The 27,095-nt window shown below is 42.2% G+C and overlaps 1 protein-coding gene across 6 annotated transcripts in view; it reads right to left on the reverse strand.

The window, feature by feature from the left end:
• FNIP2 (folliculin interacting protein 2) overlaps positions 1–27,095 on the reverse strand; it is a 97,657-nt gene that overhangs the window by 51,459 nt on the left and 19,103 nt on the right. For 4 of the 6 annotated variants that reach the window (XM_074993120.1, XM_074993119.1, XM_074993117.1 and 1 more), the window contains exons 1-2: positions 22,784–23,424; positions 4,526–4,652 (exon numbers count right to left, since the gene is read on the reverse strand). In XM_074993120.1, coding sequence (XP_074849221.1) covers positions 4,526–4,652; positions 22,784–22,944 — 288 coding nt within the window. In that variant the 5' untranslated portion in view covers positions 22,945–23,424. Of the gene's footprint in view, positions 1–4,525; positions 4,653–22,783; positions 23,425–27,095 lie in introns of those variants that run through there. The other 2 variants (XM_074993121.1, XM_074993118.1) reach the window with 1 other exon arrangement.

Consider the following 27,095-nt stretch of genomic DNA (forward strand, 5'->3'; position numbering starts at 1 on the left):
GTCATAGACAAAATGCTGCAAGTTTGGGACCAACCCTGGAAAATAAGAGTGCACCAAGTACTAATTAACTCAGCCATGAAGCCTCTGAGGGTTCCATGCCAGTCCCAAGCCTAGATAAAGGAGGAGGGTTGGTTAGATGAGTGACGATGGGCTGACCATGACACAATAAAAAGAATGATGCCAGTACGACTAAATGATAAAAGATCCCAGCTCAGATGTTGCCCCAATAAACAAGGTCCGTGACACCAATCAAGCAATCAGGGCTGGGTCGATAAGTTCGCTACTGAAAGAAAATTACACCTAACACATTCTATCATTTGGAACATGGAATGTCTGAACACCGTGGGTGACTTGAAAATTAGAGCTGCTTCGGAAGGAGATGGAGAGATACAGATGTAATATACTTGGACTGGTGGAGATGCGTTGGATGGCATCAGGAGAGATGTGTGATTGAAAAGTCATTTGGTCAGGAAACGAAACGAAGCATGAGGCAGGAGTTGGACTCCTTCTTAGCAAACGAGCTAGAGGAGCATTATTAGTATACAACCCAGTGAGTGCAAGAATGATGGTAGCAAGATTCAAAGCAAAACCATTTAACTTCTTGATCATTCAGGTGCATGCACCCAGGCTGGACATTACAGAGGAAGAGATTGAGCTATTCTGTAAAGACTTGACAAAGACGCTGGAGGAGACAGTGGAGAGAGATGTGTTGATCATTGGAGGAGACTGAAATGTGAAGGTCAGAACACATAAAGGTTGGGAGAGGGTCATGGGAAGGTTCTGATATGGAGAAAGAAACGAACGAGGTGAGAGACTACTAGAGTTTGCTGCAGAGCATGAGATGGTGATCTGCAATGTGAGATTCCAACAAGAAGGACTGCAGGAAGTGGACACAGCGATCAAATGACAGGAAGTCTAACAACATGATAGATACAATTTTGATAAGAAGTTGGTAACATCAGTACAACAGTGCTGAATTTTCCAAGGAGTGGATATACACTCGGACCACAGCCTAATAATCATAAACATCAAGATAAAACTCAAGAGAAAGTGTAAGACACAGTTTAAGAAGAGAAGAGATGTGGCAAGGCAGAAATAGGGAATGCACATAGAGAGCACTTAAAGAGAAGATTAGGAATGTGGCCACAGACAAAGATCTAGATAAGAGAGTTGAAGGGATAGCCACAGCTATAGAAGAGGCAACTGAGCAGACTTTTCTGGAAGAAGAGAACATCAGAAAGAAGTAGATTATGCAGGAGACACTGAAGTTGGTCCAAGAGAAGAGAGCACTGAAGATCAGAAGGGATGTTTCTGAGAGTGTGGAACAGCAATACAGGGTGAAAAGAAATGAGGTAAGGAAAGTGGCAAGAAAGGATAAGGCAAAAGGGTTAGAGGAACAGTGTGAAAATACAGAGAGGTATTACGGTGAATGTAAGACCAAGGAGGTGTATAAAATGATCAGGAATATTAATAGGAAGTGGCAGCCAAAGCAGATGGTGATCAAAGATGAGAACAAAGAGGTGCTCGTGAACAAGAAGATTCGTGCAATATCTTGTCCATCACTGCACAATCCATACAAAGCACAGTTGGACCTGGGGTGTCTCAGAGAGACTGACTGAAGAACTGAAAGAGATATCTCCACTGAGCATCAAAAGCGAGACCGATATTTCGAAGGAGGAAGTAGAAAGAGCAGTGAACAAGATCGCTGGAGAGATGATCAAATACGGCGAAGAAAGTATAATTCAGGAAATACACCAACTGTAATATAGCATGGAAAGAAGGGAAAGCACCTAAGGATTGGACAGGATCTGTGCTAGTGATAATACACAAGAAAGGAAGTATATTGGAATTCCAGAACTACAGAACAATTGCCCTAACGAGTCATCCAGGCAAGGTACAGGCAAGATGATGATACTGATGGAGAGCCTAAGATTGCAGATAGAAGAACATCTAGCAGATGAGCAAGAGGGGCTCAGGAAAGATAGAAATGTATGAACAGATTATGAACATCAATAAAACAAAAACAAAGGTATTTTGAGATGAGGAAATAGGAAGGAAGATCAGTGTAGATGGGACTGAACTAGAGAATGTAGAGAAGTTCACATATCTGGGGAGCAACATAACATATCATCTAGACGTAAGAAGGAAATAACAACTAGAATAGTGAAAGCAAGTGCAAGTTTGAAGGTGATGGATAAGATCTGGAAAAGCAAAGCTTAGGAACGAAGCTGAGCATCTTGAAAACGTGTGTATTCAACAGCATGTTGTACAGAGGTGACACATGGGTGATAACGAAAGATTCAAAGACAAGGTTATTGGCATTCAAGAGGAGGAGTTGTAGAAAGATTCTGAGAATGGGATGGATACAGAAGGTCACCAACGAGGAATTATATAGGAAGATACAGCAAAAAGAGTACCTACTGCAGAAGGTTATACAACAGAAGTTACAGCTATTAGGGCATATTTGCAGAATGCTTGATGACTGAAAAATCAAGACCCTGGTATTCGGCATAATGGACAGCTCGAACAGGACAGGCAGACCCACAGAGAATGAGTAGATGATATAGTAGACTGACGTGGAGCTAGTCTACACAAACAAAGCCATTTCACGTTGGACAGGGAAAGATGGAAGGAAATAGTGAGAGAGGCATCAGACACCAGCAGGCACTGAGCCCATGGCTGTTGATGATGATGATGATGGATGATGATTAGCTCATTTAAAAGCCACACAGTCTGACATGCAATTCTGAACATTTATGCTTTAAATGGCTAATTTCAGTGTCTGATATGAAAATATGGTGCTATTTTTGTCTTCAGTACATCCTATACCAAATAAAAAGGAGAATCCCTCTCTATGGAAGGACAATACTTACGTGTCACACAATTAGCTTTCCTGCTTAAAATGTTTATGCCTCAAAGAGGAGAGAAACTTGTTTGCAGAACTGTAAATACGCCTTCCCGTTTTTCTAAAGCAAATGCAACGTGGGGCATCAAACCCTTTGATATGCAGTGCTGACCTTGGTATTGGGGCTAATAACAGGGGTGAAAGTAACATAAAATTTCTTACAGGTACAATCCTATTGCGACCCAGATCCTTGCCAGCTCTTGAAATAGCTCCCTGCCACCTTTTGCCACAGATCAACCAGGCCACACCTGCTTATTTTCAGCTCTGCTCTTGACAGAAAGAATGGGATTACTCCAGGCTGCTCTGACATGTTAATCCTGTTAACTAGACGCTCTGTCATGCCCACCACGTGTGCCTTACTAATGTGGGGTAAGCCAATATGTGAGACCCATGCAACTTAATTTACAAAATGCAGTTTCAGATGGCTGTCTAAACTGTATCATGAGAGCAATTTCCACAAACAACTGCTATTTTAAGTTTACATTATAGCTAGTTTTACACATTGATTGTACCAGTCAACACATTCCAGTCAATTGTATTAGCTGTAATTTGAAATCCATACAATGAAACTGTTTTAAAACAAAATGGAGTTTCAGAGTAGGTCCATGCTTAAAATGCCGAAGCTTCTCCTGTCAGTGTAGTTAATCCAGTTCCCTGAAAAGCGCTTCCATGAACATACAGCTGTCTACACTGGGCATTAGGTCAATATATCAGTAGTTATGATTTGAGGGGTTTTCAGAGCTCTGAGCGACTTAGTTAGACTGGTAACAGAGAGATAGCCGTGCTAGTCTATGTACTATGAAAACAAAAAAGCAGTCCAGTTGCACTCTAAAGACTAACAAAATAATTTATTAGGTGATGAGCTTTTGTGGGACAGACCCACTTCTGATCTGAAGAAGTGGGTCTGTCCCACGAAAGCTCATCACCTAATAAATTATTTTGTTAGTCTTTACGGTGCTACTGGACTGCTTTTTTGTTTTGTTTGTTAGACGGATGTAAATTTATAGTGTAGGCCTGGCCTCAGAACTATAATTGAGTAGAAGAAAAGTGTAGCTAACAAGAAAGGCCTATTGTGTCACTTCTGTCTTTTTAATAATACTTTTAAAGTATTAGAATACTTCATCCTTGTTGAGCCAGGTAGCGGCAGAGATCAGGCCATGCCTCAATTGTACATTTCCTTGCACTTGCTAGTTTGTGTACTGTCTAGCACTGTCTCAGTCATGGGCACATACTCTACAAAGAGTAACAAAACTGAGTTCTACCATTTTTTTTTAAAAAAAGTAGTGACTTTATTGCTTTAAATAAGGAGATCCAAAGGAGAAGACTAGTGCATCTGTACGTACACCAACTCCCTTCAGCAGTGCCTATGAACAAGGCCATATTGTTTTATATTAGTCACCATATTTTTTAAAAAAGGCAGTAAGCTGCAATGTGTTTTTTTAGTCTCTTGGGTATGGCTGTAGGTGTGTCCTGCAGATTTCAAAAAAGGTTGCAGTCACAATAAATGCAGCAAAAACTTCCCAAGTAAGATACAGAAATGCATATTTAAAAAAATAATTTCCATTTGGGGCCAGAGAACAAAAAAGAATCAAAGGACAGAACCGTATCAGCATTTCATACCTGAGCTGCCGCCTCACCAACTTTGCGGACTGCTTTGGAATCAAACAAGACTTGTCTGCCTCTTCTCTCACAATCCTGGTAAACTATCAGGCGGATTTCATTCAAGTCAAATTCTGAACAGGACCAGCTGTGGATTGCAAATACAGTCAGAAGTTATATTATCTCACCAGAAAAAATTGAGGCATAAGGGACTGGCAACAGAGGGGGGTTTAGCTGGCAGAGGCATGTCCACACGGCCTCTGTACTGCCTGCACCCCGCTGCGAACAGCAAAATCTCACGTGACTATGCTAATTAGCTGTGCGAGTTTGCAGATGGTCCTCCATTTGCAATTCCTTGAACTGTCATTAGCATAGCACTGCCAGCAGTGGTACTGTGCTAAAGGGCCATCTAGACGTGGCCTTGCACAGTGGCAGCAGGAACCAAATTGAAATTCAGCTGCATCTGAAGAGAATTTCACAGCATCCATGTTTTGATAATGAAAAAGCCATGTTATCACAACAAAGTACATGCAGGGAGGCAGTGCAGTTATAGCAGAAGCAACACAGTCTTTGCTCCAAGGATTTTTAAAATCCCTCTGTCACAGCCTCCTGCCCCATGTTTCGTGAAAACTGGCATCTGACCAAAGATGTGTGAGACAAAATGCATCATGCAATATACCATTTTTAAAATAATCCGCTGAATGTGTATGCTCTGTTTGGGTGTGTCTACACGGGCACAAATCTTCGAAATAGCCATGCTAATGGTCATTTTGAAGATTACTAATGAGGCGCTGAATTGAATATTCAGCGCCTCATTAGCATTAGGACACTTCCGGACACAGCGCTTCGAAAGTCCCGCTTTCGAAAGCATGCGGCTCGGCACGGCTACACAGGGGTCCTTTTTGAAAGGACCTGCCCCTTTCGAAATCACCTTATTTCGATCACTGATCAAAATAACGGGATTTCGAAAGGGGCAGGTCCTTTCAAAGAGGACCCCCTTGTAACTGCGCCAAGCCATGCGCTTTCGAAAGCGGGGCTTTCAAAGTGCCACAGCTGGAAGTGTCCTAATGCTAATGAGGCGCTGAATATTCAATTCAGTGCCTCATTAGTAATCTTCGAAATATAGCTATTTCGAAGACTTGCGCCCATGTAGACACAGCCTTTCTGTACGTGTATCATTCTTGTATGCGAAGTTTGAAATATGAAGCATACATCTGCTTATAATTCTAAAAGTCATAATGAAGGACATCTTCAACACCTAACGAATTTGTTAGTTTTTAAGGTGCCACTGGACTCCTTGTTTTCGCTGAAATAGATGAACACTGTTACCTCTCAAACTAAGAGGCACCATTACTGAAACTCTGGAAACTTAATGGCCTAGTGCTCAAAGTAACAATGGTTTTGTTTTTCCTGTAACCCTGAATTGTGGTTCATCCTAGGAAGACGTGTGACTATGCCACTTGATGTTGGAATCCTTCTTGAATTTAATATTTTTCCATGGTGATGGGGAGGCTAAACAAAGGGTTCCTGCCCTGAGGGAAGTCTGTTCAAGACAGAGAAAGAAATCGGGCTTTTGTCTTCAGATAGCTTTTGAAACTGCCTCCCTACTTTAAGAGGACACACATGAAGAAACCTGAAAACAAACAAACAATCTAAATAATTCTAAAAAGGTGTATACCCCAGCTAGAGAGAAAGAGAAACAAAAAACCACCAACATGGTCTTGGAAAGATTTTACCTGAAGCAAGGAGAACAAGGTCTCTTACGCTATGTCTACACTACAGCGATCTTTCAAAAGAAGTCCTTCTGGAAGAGATCTTCTGAAAGAACTTATTTCGAAAGAGTGCGTTCACATTCAGAAAAGCAGATCAAAAAAGTGATCTGCTCCTTCAAGAGAGAGCAGTCACGCAGCCCTCACTCTTTCAAAAGAGTGGGCCCAGGATCGAAAAATCAGGCACCATGAGAACTGCTCTTTCAAAAAAGGGCCTGTGGAGTGTCTACACATGCTTTTTTTTTTTTCCCCCTAAAGAACCTTTTCCTGATCCAGGAGTACTAGAGGGCTTCTGGAAGAAGGGCTGTGTTTTTTCAATTTCAGATCGAAAGTGTGTGTTTTGTATGTAGACGCTCCACATGTTCTTTCGAAAAAGGGCCAGATTTTCCAAAATAACTTGCTAGTGTGGACGTAACCTTAGTGTATTAGGGTTTATTGGTGTGTTTTGCTTATTTTGGCTTAGCACTTTATTTTGATCTGAGAGTTTTCACTTGCAATCTCTTAAATCCTACTTTTATACTTAATAAAAGTCAGTTATTATCAAGCCCAGTGTAAATAATTGTTATGTGGAGGGGAACAATCATTGTGCATAAATAAATAAAGGGGATGAACTTATGAGCTTTCTCTGTGTAAACCTTTTATACAGATTAAGATGGATTTCTTTGGGGGTTTGGTCCTCTCTGGGGGCTGTGCTCCTGGGTGCTGTCCTTAAAGCTGAGCCCTCCCAGACCTGAGCTGGTTCAGCATCCACGTTGCTCTGAAAGGTTTGGTGGGGGAGGGGAGAGACAGCTGTTACCCCAATTCTGTGCCTTGGCTGGAGGAGACCAGAGCTTCTGGCCCAGCAGAACAGGGCAGTGAGGTGCTCCAGAGGGCAGGTAGTCAGGCTCAGTGGCATGACCAGAACACCTGATGACAACCCTGGGGGGGCCCCCGTGATTCAAACCATCACACCCTCTTAACTAACAGCTGCGCTAGCCACATATTGTCAGGTATCAGTTATCCTCATATACTAAAGGAAGACCCTAAAGAGAGGGAAGTAATGTTTCCCCTATTAAAAAAAACCTGAGTGTTGAAAAAACTAAGATAATAGAGCCAAAAGGAAATTAACAAGAGCAAAACCATGAATAAAGATGTGCCACAGGGATCCTGAAAACCCAGAGAGCCACCAAATGCACTGGAACTTTAAACTTCTTCTGGAGAGGGGAGGAGACACCCTGAAGGCCACAGGCCACATACTTAACAATGGCAGCATAGGGATGTGTGTGTGAATAAAAGCAAATATGCTTTTATAATTACAAGAAGTTAAACAGTGGTAGTGCTATGGTCACATTTGAAGATAAAAGCAGACCCTTTACAAGGTACAAGAGCCTACACTTTTAAAAACAGCACTAACTGTGCATTTTTCTACAAGTCTCAGTTGTTTTCAGGAGGATTTTCAGCTGTGTGTGAACCATAAGTTTGGAGCTTTGCCATCAGAAACGTGGAGGCCCTCAACTGATTGTTGACCTATATCTAAGTTTTATCTCAAATAAGCATGTGACACAGTCAACTTATTTTTGGCCAAAGTGCAGTGGAACTAAATATTTGTCTTTGTTCGAAACACAGGACCCAAGGTTTCGGCATAGGTGTTTACCCACAAAAAACAAAAAGCCCTTCTTTCTTCAGTTCCTTACATTATTAAGGACCCAGGTTTAAAAATCACATGAACTAATAAAATTTCATAGATAGAAACTATGTGGACAAGTTACACCAACCCCTCCATCCCCACCAAAAAGTGTTTTCACTAATGACAATGTAAACTAGCAATTTAAAGGTACACAAACCTGTGCATCAATTTATGTCAAAAATGTAACAATCATTTAGAGATTATACATAAATGCACCATGATCAGAAACAACAGCAACTGCAGTAGGTAACTGTACTGATACCAAGACAAGAACTCTGTGCTAGTAGGTGTGAAACCTATGTATAATTAACATGTCTCAGTAATTCTCAAAACCTTTTTATGTCTTAATCTGTAAATTCTGAACGTCAAACTTGCAGGGTTCAAAGAGGCTGCAAACTTTGTGCCCTCAGCCTAGGTTAACCAACATATGTTAACAAAACACTGTTACAAGCATTCTAATTACAGAATGACTACTATGGAGATTTACTGCTATTTTATGCTTTTTTTCAAGTGGTCAAATATCTTAAGTGAAAGATTAAAGATTAGAAATATATCTTCACCTTCTTACACTGATTTCTTATTTTGGACTTCAAACAAAAAATCCAACAACTCTACTAAGTGTGAATAAAATTAAATGATCATAGACATGCCTGGTTTGTTAAATATGAGACTACACTCAATTAAATAAAACCATTAGAAACAGCATGTCATGGATGTGGTAATGATGCTCATTCAGTAACATGGTAACATCCTGCTTACTAACACAGAGGTAGCGGTGTTAGTCTGTATTCCAAAAAAACAAAGCAGCAGAAATGTAGCACTTTAAAGACTAACAAAATAATGTATTTGGTGATAAGCTTTCATGGGACAGACCGACTTCATGAGATCAATTTCATTTTCAATACAGACTGACATTTTATAAGTATAGAGGTCCAAAAAAAAAAAAAGGGGGGGGCAATAAAAACTGACAAATCAAACAGGATTGAAGGAAGCGGGTGAGAGGTGGGGGGATGTTAATTGTCCTGTCTCAGATAATTACGAGCATCAAAGGAAGGGAAGCAGTCCTTGTAATGCGTGAGGTAGCTGATGTCTCTGTTCATACCACATGTTAATGTGTTGAATTTAAATATGAACTCTAACTCACAAATCTCTTGCTCTAATCTGTTGGTAAATTCTTTTGGATTCAGGACAAAAATTCTCAGGTCTTTAACAGAATGGCCCACTCCACTGAAGTGTTCACTAAATAGCTTATGTCTATTGAGTTTCTTGATATCTGCTCTGTGTCCAATTTATTCTTTGGTGAAGGTTTTGCCCAGTCTGCGCCCCCACTCCTCACCCACTTCCTATTTGATTCGTCAGTTTGGTCCTCTGTACTTATAAATGTCAGTCTGTATTGGAAATGAAATTGATCTGAAGAAGTGGGTCTGTCCCTCAAAAGCTCAATCACCCAATAAATCATTTTGTTAGTCTTTAAAGTGCTATATATAAAAAAATTGTATAATGGAGATACACATCTCCTGGAACTGGAAGGGACCTTGGGAGGTCATCTAGTCCAGTCCCCTGCCCTCTTGGTAGGACCAAACACCATACCTGACATCTATTTGCTCCAATTCCTAAATGGCCTCCTCAAAGATTGAACTCACAACCCCAGCTTTAGCAGGGCAATGCTCAAATCACTGAGCTAACCCTCCCCCCGCCCCGTAACTTTGCTCTCACCCACAATTATTTCTGATTTGGGGACAACTTTTACACCTCCAGATTAGTGGAACTGCTATGGGCACTCACATGGCCCCACAATATGCTAATATATTTATGGCTGACCTGGAACAATGATTCTTCAGCTCTCGTCCCCTTTTACCCCTCCTCTACTTAAGATACATTGATGACATCTTTATGATTTGGACCCATGGTATAGAGACTCTAGAAGAATTCCACAGAGACACTAACAATCTACACCCCACCATCAACTTATGCCTCGACTACTCCACGCGAGAGATACATTTCCTGGACACTACAGTACAAATCGAGGATGGCCTGATCAGTACCACATTCTACCAGAAACCCACTGATCACTATACTTACCTACATGCTTCTAGCTTCCATCCTGCACACATAACTAGATCCATTGTTTACAGTCAAGCCCTTAGGTACAATCACATTTGCTCTGATCCTACTGACAGAGACCAAAAACTACAAAATCTTTACCAAATATTCATAAACCTGAATTACCCACCAGGAGAAATAAAAAAAACAAATCGACAGGGCCAGACAGACACCCAGAGACCAGCTACTCCAAGATAGGCCCAAAAAAGCCAAGAACAGAACACCACTGGTCATCGCCTACAGCCCCCAACTCAAACCACTGCAATGCATTACTGAAGACCTACAACCTATTCTTAATCAGGATGCCACACTCCAGAAGGCCCTAGGTGAAGGCCTGTTCTCTCCTGCAGACAACCTCCCAACCTTATGAGGATTCTCATCTACAACCACAGTCTATATAGCAGGAACACCAGTCCTGGAACTTTTCCTTGCAACAAAGCCCGCTGCCAGCTTTGTGCACATATCTATTCTGGAGATACCATCACTGGACCTAACCAGGTTATGCATAGAATCACGGGCACATTCTCATGTTCCTCAACTAACATCATATATGCCATTATGTGCCAGCAATGCCCAGATGCTTTGCATATTGGACAGACTTCAAACTCTCTTAGACTAAGAATTAACAGGCATAAAACAGACACAAAAACACTCCTGGATCCACAAACCAGTCAGCCGCCACTTTAATGGAGTGGGCCATTCTGTTAACGACCTGAAAGTCTGAGTCTTACTGAAGAGGAGTTTTCACAACCCTTTGGAAAGAGAGACTGCTGAACTCTCTTTTATATTCAAATTCGACACATCAACATGTGGTTTGAACCAGGATGGAAATTTTTTAGGTCATACTTGGCTTAATCTAATTGTTGACTCCCCCTCTCCTTCTGCCCCTCTACTCTCTGATTTGCTCACCTTGATAATATTTTTCTGATTTGTTAACCTTGATTACTATTTTTGGGTCTCTGTGCCTTAAATATCGAGTCTGTTCTGGTATGGCTATGGTCTGAAGAAGTGAGTCTGTCCCATGAAAGCTCACCTAATAAATTATTTTATTAGCCTTTAAAGTGCTACTGGACTGCTTTCTTGTTTTAATAGTATATAGACTAGCACAGCTCCCTCTCTGTTACTATTCTAAGAGAAGTGGAAATGAAAAGATGTTTATAATTTTAATTGTGTATTAAAAACACATTTCGAGAAGTAGTATTGTTCTCCTTTGAAAATCCCTCTCTAAAATAGCATGTGGAGGCAGTTTTCTTGAATTTTTCACAAAGCTATTGTATATTTAAATGCAACAGGGCCTAAAAAAATTATTGGTGCATCAGATGAGGAAGAAGGTGGAGAGAGAAAAACAAGAGAGACAATACTTCTGAATCTTTCAGGCAGTCAGACTATATATGAGAGAGTACTGAGATTTGAGTATCTTTCTTAGGTCAAATAATAGTTTTCACTTTATGTCGTGAAAGAGCGCACATGGATTTGAGCTTATGTAAGAAGCTAGAATGACAGATGCGCACTGTAATCTTTTATCTACAGAGCAGCACAGATAGCAAGAGTATAAATCTCTCCATATACCAGGCAACGTGGTTAGGTGATGTGCCATGTGCAAGCATGGAGCCCCAAGTGCTTCAGCTCATAACGCATCATTTCTCAATTTCACCTTCAGTTACAAAGTTCAGCGATGGTTTAGTATCAAGATGATGGTGATGATGATGACGATGATGACAATGATGGTTTGTATCAGAGAGGTAGTCATGTTAGTCTGTAGCTTCGAGAACAACAAGAAGTCCTGTGGCACATTATAGACTAACAGATATTTTGGAGCATAAGCTTTCGTGGGCAAAGACCCGCTTCATCAGATGCATGAGTGGGGGTGGTGGTTTCAGAGCGGTATTTAAAGAGTGGGGTCCCAGTAAGAGGGAGAGCCAGAGCTGACAAGGTCTATTCAGCAAGGTGGAAATGGCCCAGTACCAACAGTACTTATCAAAAGAGTTAAAAACAAGTCAGATCAGACAAGGGGATGTGAGCCTTTGTCAGAGTCTAATGGGAAGATAGCACCCAGAGCAGAGCCATTTCCACCTTGCTGAATAGACCTTGTCAGCTCTGGCCCTCCCTTTTACTGGGACCCCACTCTTTAAATACCCCTCTGAAACCACCCCCCCCACTCATGCATCTGATGAAGCGGGTCTTCGCCCACGAAAGCTTATGCTCCAAAATGTCTGTTAGTCTATAAGGTGCCACAAGACTTCTTGTTGTAATGATGGTTTGGAAGAGCAAATCTCTCAACTGTGGTCCAAGAACTCACAGCTGCTGGCTGCCCTGGATGCATGGGTGACAGTGCAGCAGCGGTTTTGGACTCATGAAATCAATATACACTGATGGGACCACATTGTTTTGGAGTCCTGTGACGACCAGCAGTGGGTGCAGAACTTTCACATGTGAAGGTCCACTTTTATGGAACTTTGTGATGTGCTGGCTGCTGCCCTGAAGCACAGCAACACAAAAATGAGGACTGCTTTAACGGTTCAGAAGTGAGTGGCAATCACACCGTGAAAGTTTGCAATACCCAACAATTATGGGTCAGTGGCAAATCAATTTGGGGTGGGCAGATCTACTATGGGGGCCGCAGTGATTCAGGTGGGCAACGCAATCTCTGGGAATCTCCTCAGGAAGACTGTGACCCTGGGAGATGTACAGACTATAGTAGATGGCTTTGCTGCCATGGGGTTTCTTAAGTGCAGTGGGGCAATAGATGGCATGCACATTCCCATCATGGCCCCAGACCACCTGACCTCTAAGTATATAAACCGAAAGAGATACTTCTTGATGGTGTTGCAGTGGTTGGTAGATCACAAAGGTTGTTTCAACAACATCAACACTGGATGGTCAGGGAGGGTTCATGACGTGCACATATTCTGAAATTCTGGGTTGTACAGAAAGCTCCTGGGTGGGACTTATTTCCCAGACCAGAAAAGCATGATTTGTAATGTTGAGATGCCAATTGTAATATTGGAAGACCCTGCTTATTCTCAGCTCCCTTGCATTTTGAGGCCCTACAAAGAAGCCCTGGACCCCAGCAAGGAAAACTTCAATCACAGACTCAGCAGGTGCAGAATGGTGGTTGAATGCGCCTTTGGCCATTTAAAAGCGAGGTTCAGATGCATACTGACCCGTTTTGACCTTTCAGAAGGTAATGTCCCTACCATGATTACAGCATGTGCCATTTTGTGCAACATTTGTGAATCCAGGCGGGAGACTTTCCCGTCCATCTGGAATTCCAAAGCTGAGGCCACAGGCAGGGCTTACTCACAGCTGCTTACACAACCTTCCACCAGTAACCACACTGAGACAGCAGCAGGAAGGGGCACTTTAAAACACAGCTTCATAAATGATCTGTAACACACATGCTAACCATGTATTTCTCTGTCGTAATGCCAATAAATCATACCATGTCTTAATGAATGAATGCTTTTACTTGGTGGAAGGGATGCAGTAAGTAGAATGCATTTGGCATGCAGCTGTGCCTTCAGCCCATCCCCAAGCTGCCCAGGTCCCTGTGCCATGCATCTGCTGCAGACTTGGGCACAGTGGAGGGCAACTGTGCCTTCAGCACTCCCCCAACCTGCTTGGGTTCCCTGGACCACAAGTCTGCTGTGGACCTGGGTGTAGCAGCAGGCAGCTGTGCCTTCAGTCCTCCCCCAACCCCTACTATGATTTTTGTTCCCTACCACTCCTGTATGCCACAAAAAAAAAAAAAAAATCACACCAAGCTCAAAGGAATGATTTTATTTGGGGTGGGGAGAAAGGAGGAGTTTAAATGGCAGGGAAAAGCAGCATTGTTAAGGGTGCTTGAATAGCCTTTTGCAGTGGCCCTTGGGGCTGGAACAGCAGGCTATCCTTGCCCTCCCTCCACGCTTTCGGGGACCCATGACAACAGGGGGTAGGCGACCTCTCTTCAGGGGACTCGGGTAGCTGATAGCAGGTATCAGCTCTTGCAGTGCTGTGTTGAGTCCCTCTACAGCTGCAGCAGGGAGCGCAGGACCCTTGTTTGCTCTGAAACTGCTGTTAGGAGCTTTCCTGAGGCCTCAGTCTGCTTTGTTGCTTGCTGTTGCTGGAAGTCTAGCATTGTCTGACGCCACCAAGCTGTACTATGATGCCACTGGGCAGTGTTCTTTGTCAGCTCAGTGTGTTCTGCTCCATGTGCTGCAGGACAGTATCCTACTTGCACCTCTTTCTCTTTCTGTTCCTCTCTCCTCCGCTGGGCATGGCATCTGGAAAGTGAAGGTCAAAATTAAGATACAGTTCACATAATGTGCTTTCAAATGGAATGAATGGGTCTCTGCATCTACTATCAGGGAAAGTTTCTTTTCTGAAGGCTGCTAAAGGCTTATTAAGGATGGGATAGTAAACCTGTGTTTCACAATACATCATTCGCCATCACTTATCCAGCACATTTCTTTGTGGACCTGATAAGCTATAAGTAACTGTCTGTTTTTCGGGGGCAAGGGAGCACTGCAAAGCAGGGGAAGGCAGGTGTCCTGGGACAGGGGAAAATTTTTTTCAGACAGTCCTGGAGCAATCCTCCCCAGTGAGCAAGCTGGGGAGAGGGGATGGTGGGGAAGGGCTGAATTACAGCTGCATGGACAGTTGCTTGAGGGGAATCCAGGTAAAATAAAAAAAGAATAAAAACAAAATACCTTAAAAATATCTAAAGAAAGGGACATGGGAGAGGATAAGCCCCACAGAGGCTGCAAGCCACATTGGGGGGGTGGAGAACAGAGCACCCACCAGCTGCTGCAAGCAAAGGTAAAGGGGCAGGAAGCATGTTAAAAATAATCCAATGCAAATTCCTGTGCTTCAGTAGATTGCCAAAGAAGATATCACCCTCCTAACACTAAAATATATGGAGAACGAACACCTGCTCATGCTGTGTGACCAAAAGCCCAGAAAATTTGCTAAAATGCTGTGTGGTGCCATGACACCAGATCGCTATCTGGTTGTCTTGCATAGCAAGATGTGGTACCATGGAAGCTGCAACAAGTCAGGACTGCCCAAGAACCTCTTGGAAAAAAAAATACAAGAATGCCTGGATGAGGCCCTCAAGGAGCTCTCCAAAAAAGGAGAAGCGCTCCATCCCAAGGAACATTAACACGCTTTTCTGATAGGCACAGAACCATACCAAACCTGTGTCCCTACCCAATGCTATACCTATAGCCAACCCACAACCCGCTTCTAGCCTGCAGAATAAATACTCACTGAACAGCTTGGTCCAGGGGGCTCAGGACCAGTGTGGAGGTGACTAGCATGGAGGGACTCAGTTCCAGGTGTATGGTGAAGGGCTCCAGGCTGTCGGGAACAACTTCCTCTGTCCCCTGCTCATTGCCCCCTTCCTCTTCTCCGTTGCTCTCTTCCTCAGGGGCACCCAGCTCCTCTTGGCTCACCCAGAACTCCAGACCAGGGCCTCCACAAGTGTCATAATTAAGACCAGGATCCATAATGGAGTTGCTCCGCATAAGTATGTGCAGCTGTTCATAACAGCAACAGGCCTGTGGAGCTGCCCCTCAACACTGGTTGGCTTCCCAGATTTTTTGATAGGCTTGCTGGAGTTCTTTCACCTTCACCTGGTATTGCATAGAGCTCTCATGAGTAACCTCGAACGGTCATCTTTTGCAACACTGCTGCATTTCTCTTGGCTACCCGAAGTCTCTTTGCCACCCACTGGTCTCCCCAAATTGTAAGAAGATCCAGAATATCCTGGTGGGTCCACGCTGGGGCTCTCTTGTGACCCTGAGAAGTACTAGGCAGATCACTACCCTAAGTGCTCATGATTGCAGTAGATGGCTAATAATGCGATTGCTACCAATGCAGTGCAATGTGACAGGTAAAGGAATTTTTTCATAATGGGAGCCCTTTATATTTGCAGGCCTGGGAGCTGATGAATTCAAATTCAAATTCAATCAAAAATTCACGGGCTTCCTGTGACCTTCTTCTGGCGCACCTGGATGGAAAGCAGTGGAGAAGGAAGCAGCCATACATGGAGGGTCACTGAGTAGCTTTGTGGGATACATATGGGACAATTCTGGGGGCTAATATATTCTATTTAAGGACATGGTGCTTCCACACTAGCCTTTATTTGAAATTTTAAATTCAAAATTGACGCCATACCTATCCCATAATAATGACAAGCTAATAGTATTTATAGTGAACACAGTGACATTTTAATATCAATCTAACTCCTTTAAATTCAATTTTACCTCATGGTATAGATGCAGCCTCAGAAACCATAGTGCTAATCTACTGAAAGGGGGACCCACACTCCTTTAAAACAAACAAAATGTAATCTATGCATGCAATATCTTGAATAAATTGTAAAGCTCCAAATATGTACCAAGCTGGCTGCTTTATCTACCTACGGATGCAAGTTTCCCCATACTGCCTCATGTATTTTTTACATGACCATCAAAGACACACACTTAGGGTGAATCTCTGCTTACTGGATGATCAGCCATGCTGCCATTGATCTCCAGTTTGATTTTTCTGCATCAGTGAAGATGTGGCAAAATTGATCTCTCTGGGCTCAGCCATTGACGCTGGTACTCCACACTACTGCGTGGCATAAGGGATGTGGGAGTGAGCTTGAAGAGTCCTGACCTACACCAGGGTACAAAGTCTACCCTGATACATAGATTCTAGCTGCTCTGGTGGCATGGCTAGAATTGTGTATCTGGGATTGATTTTGATTCCTAGTGTAAACCAGGCCTCAGACAGTAAGGCAATAGCCTTTGTCCAAGAAAGCTAAAATTCAGTCCAGTTCATTATATGTTATCAGCCGCTTAGGCACTGCATCCAGGTTTTCCAATCACAGATACACCACACACTAAAAACAATTAGAAATCAATACAAACTGACAACTTTGAACTCTAGATATTAGCCCATTCAGGTGATGTTACCTAAGCCTCTGTCAAGCAGATAACGACTCTTGCATGAGAGGGGACTGCACTAATTATACATAATATGCTGAATCGAAAGAAGGAACTTCAGAGAACGCTTCTCAAATTATTTTGTGGTGTTTTATTTTGACAGAACAAATTTTAATATTCCTAATTACACAGGGGAAGGAAAAGCAGGGAAATATTTCTTTAACAGTCTGGTTTCACACTACAGAAATAATCTCATTATAATAATGGACAGATCACCTATCCTTCAAATATGCATGGAAACACACACAGTAGTGTCATGTTCTTGTGGAATTCCTCACATAAGATTCTCACATAACTAGCACTTTTCCCCCTTCACAAAAGCAGATAGCTGTATTTCCCTACTGTATCATCTAGGCTGTTTCACATAACGCACAGCTCCAGCACTTTACTGTCTGATTATTCAATCATTTCCTACACTTTTGGTGCCCTGGAGTCTTATACACTGCTTTGTAGGTCATTGCATTTGATATACATTAAATATAACCATTACTATTGTAACTATCTATTGACCAATTTCATCCTTTTTATGAAAGCCTATTTTAGGCTTAGCCTCATGCAAGAGAATTTCCCCTCAACTATAATATAATTTAGCATTGCAGGAATGAGTCCATGTAAATTATAGCAAACTTGTGCTCTGGCAAATTATCTGCTGATGTGTAATGCACATTTATTTTGTTTAAGGGCTTGTTGGAAAAGAAAACCCACCCTCTCTTGCATCACTGATTTCTAAATTGCTGAGAAAGAATACTCAAAATAGAGAATTTATACTTTTATCCTGAAGTCCAAAGAGAATGCCAAGTGTAACTCAATTGTTTACTCACAAACCACTAAAAAAATTCTATTAATTCATTTCACACTATTTACAGAAAAATTTAGGAAAGCATGGTGCTTAATCAGTTCTAAAGCATGTTTCCAGTTCTTCAATTTCAATGCATAATCTAGTCATGGATATGCTTCAGTAGCTACATCTACATGTGCTCAGTTGAGAAATTCAAAATAGCTATTTACTTTTGTTCTGTATTCACTGTTCTCTATTAACAGATGGATCAGCTGTCTGCAATTACCTAGCTGCTATAGGGAACTTCACAGACATTATACAAGACCCAGCAAGCATTAGGGCTATTTTTGGACACCTGCTTAATACTGAAAGTTTTAATTTTCATACTAAGTTCACTTTGAGACAGTTGGAACTAAACAAAAATGAGGTGGTGTGATATACAAAGAGGGCGCTAGGGCAGTGTTTCTTAAATGCTATCGAGACCATGGAACAAATAATATTTTTAATGCAGAACATCTATGGAAAACTTTCTTACAAAAAAATGTTGTCAGACAAAAGGAAAGTCAAACTGCAACATACACAGCAAAATCAAAAACGAAGTACTTTAATCAGGTATCATAGCAATGAAGAAGTAACATTGTATCTGATTTTAATAACAGAAAATATATGCCATCAGCATGTGATATCAAACAAGCGTCGAGCCTGAAGCACACCTGCGAGTCGTTCACGGAACACCAGTGTTCTGTGGAACAGAGTTTAAGAAACACTGCCCTTGGGCAAGCTTCAGGCAGACTAAAAACTGGCAATGCTGGGTAGAAGCAGATCATCCCAGTGTATAGGAAAGATGCTAGAACTAATCATTTCAAATTTTAGAAAAATATTCAATGTTCATATAGCTTTTCCATAGTTAATACATAAATAACATGCTTCAAAATCTGTTTGTGGTAACATCATACACTCAGTATAACAAAGACCATATTTAGATTTTTTTGGGGCGGCGGGGGGAAGAAATGCTTAACTAAAAGCTAACTTATTCAGGGTTTTTCCATTAGGCTGCTAATTAGAATTATGTTAAACAAAAACCCAACAACACTCACCCTTCCAAAAATGGTAGCAAAGCTGCTTTCTTAGGCTTATTCAGATGTCTTATGCTATATGTAAGAGAGCCTATACTTGGAGATATGACCTCTTCTGCTTAGGAGAAAATTTATCTGCTTTTTAAAAACCCTGATTGCTGTGTCAAGAAATACACTTAGTTACTATATTATTTTCCATGTGTACATTACTATGCTCTGAAGGATAAGATTTTTTTAAACAAACTAGAAGTGTAATGCCAGTTGCTTCGGAAAATGTAAAGCTAGATCAAGATGTTAAATCAATTAAATTCTACATATTTCTTTTAATATTGGTCACAAGTTAAAAATTGATAATTTCACCCTACTGCACTCCAAATGATAAATAGAAAGGTGCAAATACCTAGACACCTTACCCAGCATACAGTAAATGCCCAATATATGCAATTTTGACTCATTCCAGCCCCTGGAGCCCCCACCTGAGGGAAGCTGGGGAGAAGCTGCCACAAATTCTCCCTGGCTTCCCCCAGTTGGAGGAGCCGGGTGACACAGCCGCACCACTGTGGGAGCCAGGAAACTGAACAGCCCTGGTTTCTAGTATCAGAGAGGTAGCCATGTTAGAATAAATCTGAACGAGGTTTATTCTACCTGGTACCCAAGATCCATAAACCTTGGAATCCCGGACGCCCCATCATCTCAGGCATTCGCACCTTCACCGCAGGATTGTCTGGATATGTGGACTCTCTACTTAGACCCTATGCTACAAGCACCCCCAGCTTTCTTTGAGATACCACCAACTTCCTGAGGAAACTACAATCCATTGGTGACATTCCTGAAAACACCATCCTGGCCACCATGAATGTGGAGGCCCTTTACGCCAATATCCCACATGAAGATGGACTCCAAGCTGTTAGGAACATTATCCCTGATGAGACTGAGGCACAAATGGTGGCAGAGCTTTGTGACTTTGTCTTCACCCACAATTATTTCAGATTTGAGAACACATTATACCTTTAAATCGGTGGCACTGCTATGGGCACATGCATGGCCCCCCAGTATGCCAAAATTTTTATGGCTGACCTGGAACAACGCTTTCTCAGTTCTCATCTCCTAGCGCCCCTCCTCTACCTGTGCTACATTGATGACATCTTCATCATCTAGACCCATGCGAAGGCGGCTCTTGAAGAGTTCCACCGTGATTTCAACAGTTTCCACCCCACCATCAACGTTAGCCTGGACCAGTCCACACAAGAGATTCACTTCCTGGACACTACTGTGCAGATAAGTGACGGTCACATAAATATCACCCTATACCAAAAACCCACAGACCGCTCTGCTTATCTACACGCCTTCGGCTTCCATCCAGGGCATACTACACAATCCATGGTTTACAGCCAGGAACTCAGGTACAACCGTATTTGCTCTGATCCATCAGACAGAGACAAACACCTACAAGACCTTTACCAAGCTTTCCTCTAACTACAATACCCACCTAAGGAAGTGAGGAAACAGATTGACAGAGCCAGACAGGTACCCAGAAGCCACCTGCTACAAGACAGGCCTCACAAGGAAAACAAGAGAACACCACTGACCATCACATACAGCCCACACCTAAGGCCTCTTCAACACATCATCAGCAGTCTGCAACCCATCCAGAACAGTGATCTTTCAACTCTCACAGACCCTGGGAGACAGACCTGTCCCTGGCTACAGGCAGCCTGCCAATCTTAAACAAATCCTTACCAGCCACTATAGATCACAAACCAGTAACTCTAAGCCTGGAACCAGCCCCTGCAACAATCCTCGCTGCCAACTCTGTTCACATATCTACAACAGTGACATCATCACAGGATCTAACATCAAGCATACCATCAGGGGCTCCTTTACCAGCACCTCTACTAATATAATATATGCCACCATGTGCCAGCAGTGCCCCACTGCAATTTACATTGGCTGAACTGGACAGTGTCCGTGTAAAAGAAAAAAATGGACATAAATCAGACATCAGGAACAGTAATGTACAACACTTCAATCTCCCTAGACAGATTTGAGAGCGGCAGTCCTGAAACAAAGAAATTTAAAAAAAATCAAATGGAGAGAGAAATCCCAGAGCTGCAATTTATTTTCAAATTTGACTCCATTAACCAAGGATTAAACAGAGACTGGGAGTGGCTCGCACTTTACAAAAGCAGCTTCTCTGCCCTGGGTGTTAATATCTCCCCATTAGACTCTGACATTTGATACGTGCTGTTGATAATGGGCCACTTTCACCTTGCTGAATAGACCTTGTCAGCTCTGGCCCTCCTTTTACTGGGACTCCACTCTTTAAATACTCCTCTGAAACCACTCCCCCACTCATGCATTTGATAAAGTGGGTCTTTGCCCATGAAAGCTTATGCTCCAAAATATTTGTTAGTCTATAAGGTGCCACAGGACGACTTGTTGTTCTCAAAGCACTGGTTCCCGGATCCCCCTCAACTTGCACAAAATTTGAGTTACATGAAGTTGCCCAGAAACGCAACCCTTGCATAACTAGGGGGTCTACTGTCCTGTTTTTAAATCATCAATTCCTTGCAGGGGTCAACTGAACTCTGATCTCAACAAACAAAGCCAGATGACCTTCACAACAGCCAAACATATTCTGAAATCTGTGTATATTCCAGCTGAACAGCAACCCATTTGTTTGGATTGGAGAAGTATTTCAATGTGCTTTAAAAACATTATTTTGAGATGGTACAAATGGACCAAATACAGAATGAGCTGTTGGTATAGTGATGTCATTTTGAACACAAGTCAAGTATACTTAGTAAGAAAGCTTCTATTTTTAAACTCAGGTTGGAAGGGAAACAGTGACACAGTTTAGTTGCACAGTAGCGTAAGAAAACAATACAACTGGGAACATAACAGTTTCCACTTACAAGTTTTATTCATTGATTAAAAACATCACTACGAAGTAAAAGTTTATGGAGAAGGATTTGGTCCTGGAGATGTTCAGTAACTGAAGCAAATGTTCCCCTCATTTCACCACTTTCTCCCCCCTTCCCCTGAAAAATGTTACTGACTGACCCACTGACATCGGGCAGGCAAAGATCAGAAATGGTCTTAGGAAGGGAAAGAAAGTTTGTGCTACAGCTGAAATTACTAAGATTTTTCAGCTATGGTCATTTAGGACCCAGATTACATGTATACACAATTTGTACTAAGGGTCATAAATTTAGTCTCAGTAACCAATGAAGAGTTTTGGATTATGGCCCATCCAGAATTAGAAAGCCCTACTTGGAAAACAGATTTTGAATTTGTTAACTTCATAGCATTTTAGGCACTTGGTTTCATTTCCAGTAAAATATAAAATAGAACACCCACCAGCTGGCCTATTTTGCAAGCAAAACAAACTTATTTCCTTTGTCAAAACAAAAAGCAGTCAAGTAGCACTTTAAAGACTAGCAAAATAGTTTATTAGGTTTAGTAATAGTTTATTAATATTAATAATTTTATTAGGTTTATTAATAGTTTATTAATAAACTATTTTGCTAGTCTTTAAAGTGCTACTTGACTGCTTTTTGTTTTGATAGTGTATAGACTAGCACGGCTTACTCTCTGTTATTATTTCCTTTGTAGTGATGTTTTTATTCAATGAACAGAATTCTTAAGGGCAAACTGTACAGGAATTCCAAGTTGTATTGTTTTCTAACGCTAAGATGCAGCAAAATTCTGTCCATCTTTCCCACCCAACATGGGATTAAAAGAAAAAACTCTTTTACTGAGTATAGTTGAAATGCATTCAAAAGACATCACTAGTCCAACAGCTCATTCAATATTTGCTGCAGTGAAACTTCAGTTTGTATCATCTCAAAATAATGTTTTAAAGCGTTCTCAAATCTAAACAGCTCAAATTTAAACAACCATCTAACCTTACCTGTTTCGACACGTGATGCTCTCTTCTGCCACCAAAGGTTTTTTAGCCAGTCCCGCATTTGAGATATTACTTCCCACTGGGCAAGAAGCACCATCGCTGTTTCTTGCTAGGTCTATTTGCCCTCCTGCGCTCTGTGCAGTCTTTGGAGTACCTCCACACATCTTCTCCGTGCAGACGTACTTTCTCAAAGATCCTTGAAAACACTGAACTTACAAGACAGCTTTAAGTGAGTTGCTTCGCTATGGCTCAGCATCTAGCAACCACATTTTCTTGCAGAGAAGAAATTCAACCAAGCCTTTTGCAGCAATTCACTAGGTTTCTTTTTTCAGTACAAGAGTAGCATGTTCTTTCAACCAATAATTAAGGAAGACAATTATATCCCATGTAATGTAGTATTTAACCCACATAAGTCCATCACACAGAACTTTCAAAGCCCATCCAAGATTATCTTCTGCTGCTGGAGATTTTCCACCCAGTCTGGTACAAGGCGGTCAGCAGATACAGCAGTTAATATTGATTTTAACTACCTTTGTTTCCTGGTGTGTGATTATGTAGCTGGCAATTATTTATTTGGTCACAAGACCAAACCATATGGCCTCTAAAAGAAAGAGCATAGGTGCTTTCGCACAGACTCACCCTTAGCTGCCAGGCTGTCCTAACACTGGCTGCAACACCCTCTTAATGGCTCTCATGTGAGCGAGTGTCATCTGACAACTCTTAGCAACCTCTTATGGCTCAGCAGCACACTTCAAATGCAAATAAAAATCTGTCATCAATACCCTACAGTTATCAGTAAGGAATGATTAACACCAACAAACACCCCAGAATTTTTGCACAGTAATGTTTTTACTCTGTAAACAGCCTGTGCTCAGGTAAGAACTTCATACGGCTTAAAAACAAGCAAACAGCTTTTACACAGTGGAAGGGAAATCTGTTCACAGAATGCTTATGAACATACCAAAAAGCAACATTTCACTTTTACACTTGCTTAAAAAATGTGTCCCTTAAAAAATAAAAAGACTGATGTTTTAAAACCAAAATTGGAGATATTAAAAATTGTAGTACAATTAAAAACAGCAAATTGGAAAAACTGGTTGAGTACTAAAAACCAGTTTTTACAATATATGGCTATGCAATCCCTTTAACAATATAGTAGGCCAAGGACACATTTTATACAAACTCAACTAACCTCATCCCTGTAATTGTTCCTTTTGGCACAAAAAAAGATTCCCCCCCCCAAAAAAAAAAATCCAAGGACCCCTCCTCCCCATGCCCCCCCCACAAATCACCATTTCCCTCTACACTTGCTATTCAGTACAGTCTACAAAAAAAAGAAGAAGAAAAAAGTTTGACTTTTATAAAACCCTTTTCATCCACAGACCTGAAAGCCCTCTCTAAATATTATCCCTGGGACAACTGAGGAACAAGTAGGTTAAATGATTTCCTCAAGGTCACTCAGCAAGTCCAGGATAGAGTCAATAACCCCAAGGACTCCCAATTGCCAGCTCAGTCCTCTTGATCAGAGTGACCAAAGTGGGAGACTGGGACTGGGGATGTGAAATTCTCTAAGGGAGGAGCAGTATGATTGGCTGATGGCTGATCAATCAGGCTCATTCATCTCATTAAAAATGTTGAAATATGTTACTGTTTTTCTGCATGTGTATGGACATTTATATACCACCTGAAGTTTTTACATGTGCCAAAAGGGGGTTTTCATATCAACATAACCAAAATTTCTGTCTTTTTGGCTTACATTAGACAGGTCAGGGAGGCCCTGCTAACAGCGGGGAAGTAAAGTGAGGGCTGATGTAAAAGGTGTGCTCACTCCTGCTCTCTATCACAATTGTGCCAGTTCATGCTAACCATGTTCACCTCAAATCTTCCCCAAAATCTTGGAAACTATGCTTCTAACCCAGCCATTCCCAAGTCTGTAGAATGACTCTGGACCACTTTCTACATGGCCACTCCAGTCTAGGCTATGGAACTAAGCCGCACACTAGAGGTGCAGCTCTTTAAGGGCTCACTTGTGGCTCCAGATGCTGCTGCTGCTGCTTTCTCTTGCAGTTCCCTGCCCTGCTGCCGATGAAATAATGGCACTAAATGTAATTCATTTAACAGCTGGCAGAATGGCAGGAGAGATCCGGCCATTAAACCAATTAAAGGTAGTTCCATTATTTCAGCGGTGGCAGGGCAGGGGGCCACCTGTGCTGCAGGTGGGGGAAGTGCTAAGCCTGCAGGAGAGCTGGAGGGAGGAGCAGCCAAGTCTGCCCCTGCTGAAACCATGGAGCCCTGCTGAGAAGGAGGCAGCAGTTGCAGAGGAGCAGCAGCAGCAGCACACAGAGCTGGCAAAGCTCATCAGCTGAGGCGGGTTAATCCTTGGTGGGGGGAGAAGTGTGCAGGTTTGGGTCTGAGAAGGGTTAAGCCTGGGGATGGGGAGGGGATTTGTGGGATTGGGGACCCCCATTTCCCACTGGGTAGCAATGTAAAGCATGGGGGAAACAGAGGCACGGGGCGTTAAAAATAATTACCACTTTTAAGACAAAAAACAGTTGTTTCTAGACTTGCACCCTTTTTCCTGCACACCTTCTGATTATGATCAACAAAAGCGTAGAAGTGAAACTTTGAGAAAAGACTGCATTTCAGCTCAACTTGAAAAGACTAGTGAATGTGTAGAACCTGCACTTGGGCAGTACTGTAATGCAGTGAACTACCTGAGAATGCAAAATCTAGCACACACACACACAGCGTACACTGGGGAGGGAAAACTAATTAGACATGTAATATTATAGTAACACAATTCCAAGATATTACTAATACTGAATGAAAAGATACAGATTTAAAGATATTATATGTAAGTGACTAACAATTTGAGGACAATAGGCTAAGACTAGTAGAAAACCAAAACAAAGATGCTGCCAATTGGACTACAGTAAACCCCTGAGTTAATCAGGGGGTGTGTTCTGCCACGTCCATGTAACTCAAATTTTTATGCAAGGCAGGGGAGACAGGAACCAGGCTGCCCCCTGATTTCCAGCTCCCCAAGGCTTGCAGGTACTTTATTTAACTGAGTGTCTGCAGGCACAGCCACGCACAACTCCTGATGGCCACAGTTCACTGTTCCCAGCCAATGGGAGCTGCATAAAGTGGAGGGCCAACCCGTGCCTCACAAACTGTGTCCAGTCCACAGGCTGCATATTGCCCACCCCTACTCTAGAAGATTCCTCATCCACATGCCACAGAAGAATGCTCAATTAAATCTACTGGAATCAAGATACAGTATCAGTGTCTGGTGCTAAAAATCAAAGAAATGTAAGACTGGAAGGAACCTTGAGAGGTCATCTAATCCAGTCCTACCTTCTGAGGCAGGATCAAACAGACAAGTCATCCTGGACAGGTGTTATTCTAATATTCTTAAAAACCTCCAGTGACCAAGATTCCAAGATCTCTCTTGAAAGCCTGTTCTAATACATGACTATCCTTGTAGTTAGAAAGCTTGTCCCACTATGCAATCTAAATTATCCTTGTCAACTGAGGTGGTCTAAAACACGAATCAAAAATAACTGCCTGATATTCGAAAATGCAGAATACTGAATTCCCACTGACTACAATGGTGGCTACAGTTAGTCAACATAGACTGACATTGGGCCACTTAGTTCTCTCATCATCTACTCATGACTTCATTTGACCTTTTGATTGGCATTGTCTGTCAAGGAGAAACATGGATTTATAGCATTGACTTCCTTTTTGCTCTTTCCTTTGCTACTAATGCCAAGTCTAAGGGCTTCTTGGTAGTCCATCATGCCTGACAATGACGTCTTGAGCTTGCACAGGCTTCTCAGTTGTGGACTCGCAGTCCAAGCCTTGAACAGCATAGGCATTCACAGTAGGAGTAAGAGAACTGTCCTGGCTCTGTCGGTGCAGCTGTTGCTTTCCTCCTCTCATCGCCGCTCTTCAAAGTTGTTATACGCATGTCATACAAGAGCATGCCAGCCTGTTTAGTCTTCTGCATGCTGCTCTAGCTGCTTTGGCTTTAATCCAGCATGTGCAAAGCTGGCCTTAATGCAGTCTTTATACTTCTTGCGAGGCCTACCTTGAGTCCTTTTGCCCTGGGAGAGTTCACCGTAGACGAATGGCTTAGGGACTCCTGACTCCTCCATTCGCATGACGTGCCCTGTCCAGCAAATCTTCAGTGCTTGTGGTTCCTACTCTGTCAAGGACTTGCAGGTTCGTGGCTCTGTCCTGCCATCAAATGTGCAGTATTGACCTCAGGCTGAGTTTGTGGAAGTGCTCCAGCAGTTTCACTTGTGTCCTG

The sequence above is a fragment of the Carettochelys insculpta genome, chromosome 4 (assembly GCF_033958435.1).
Source record: "Carettochelys insculpta isolate YL-2023 chromosome 4, ASM3395843v1, whole genome shotgun sequence".
Classification (NCBI taxonomy): Eukaryota; Metazoa; Chordata; order Testudines; family Carettochelyidae; genus Carettochelys; species Carettochelys insculpta.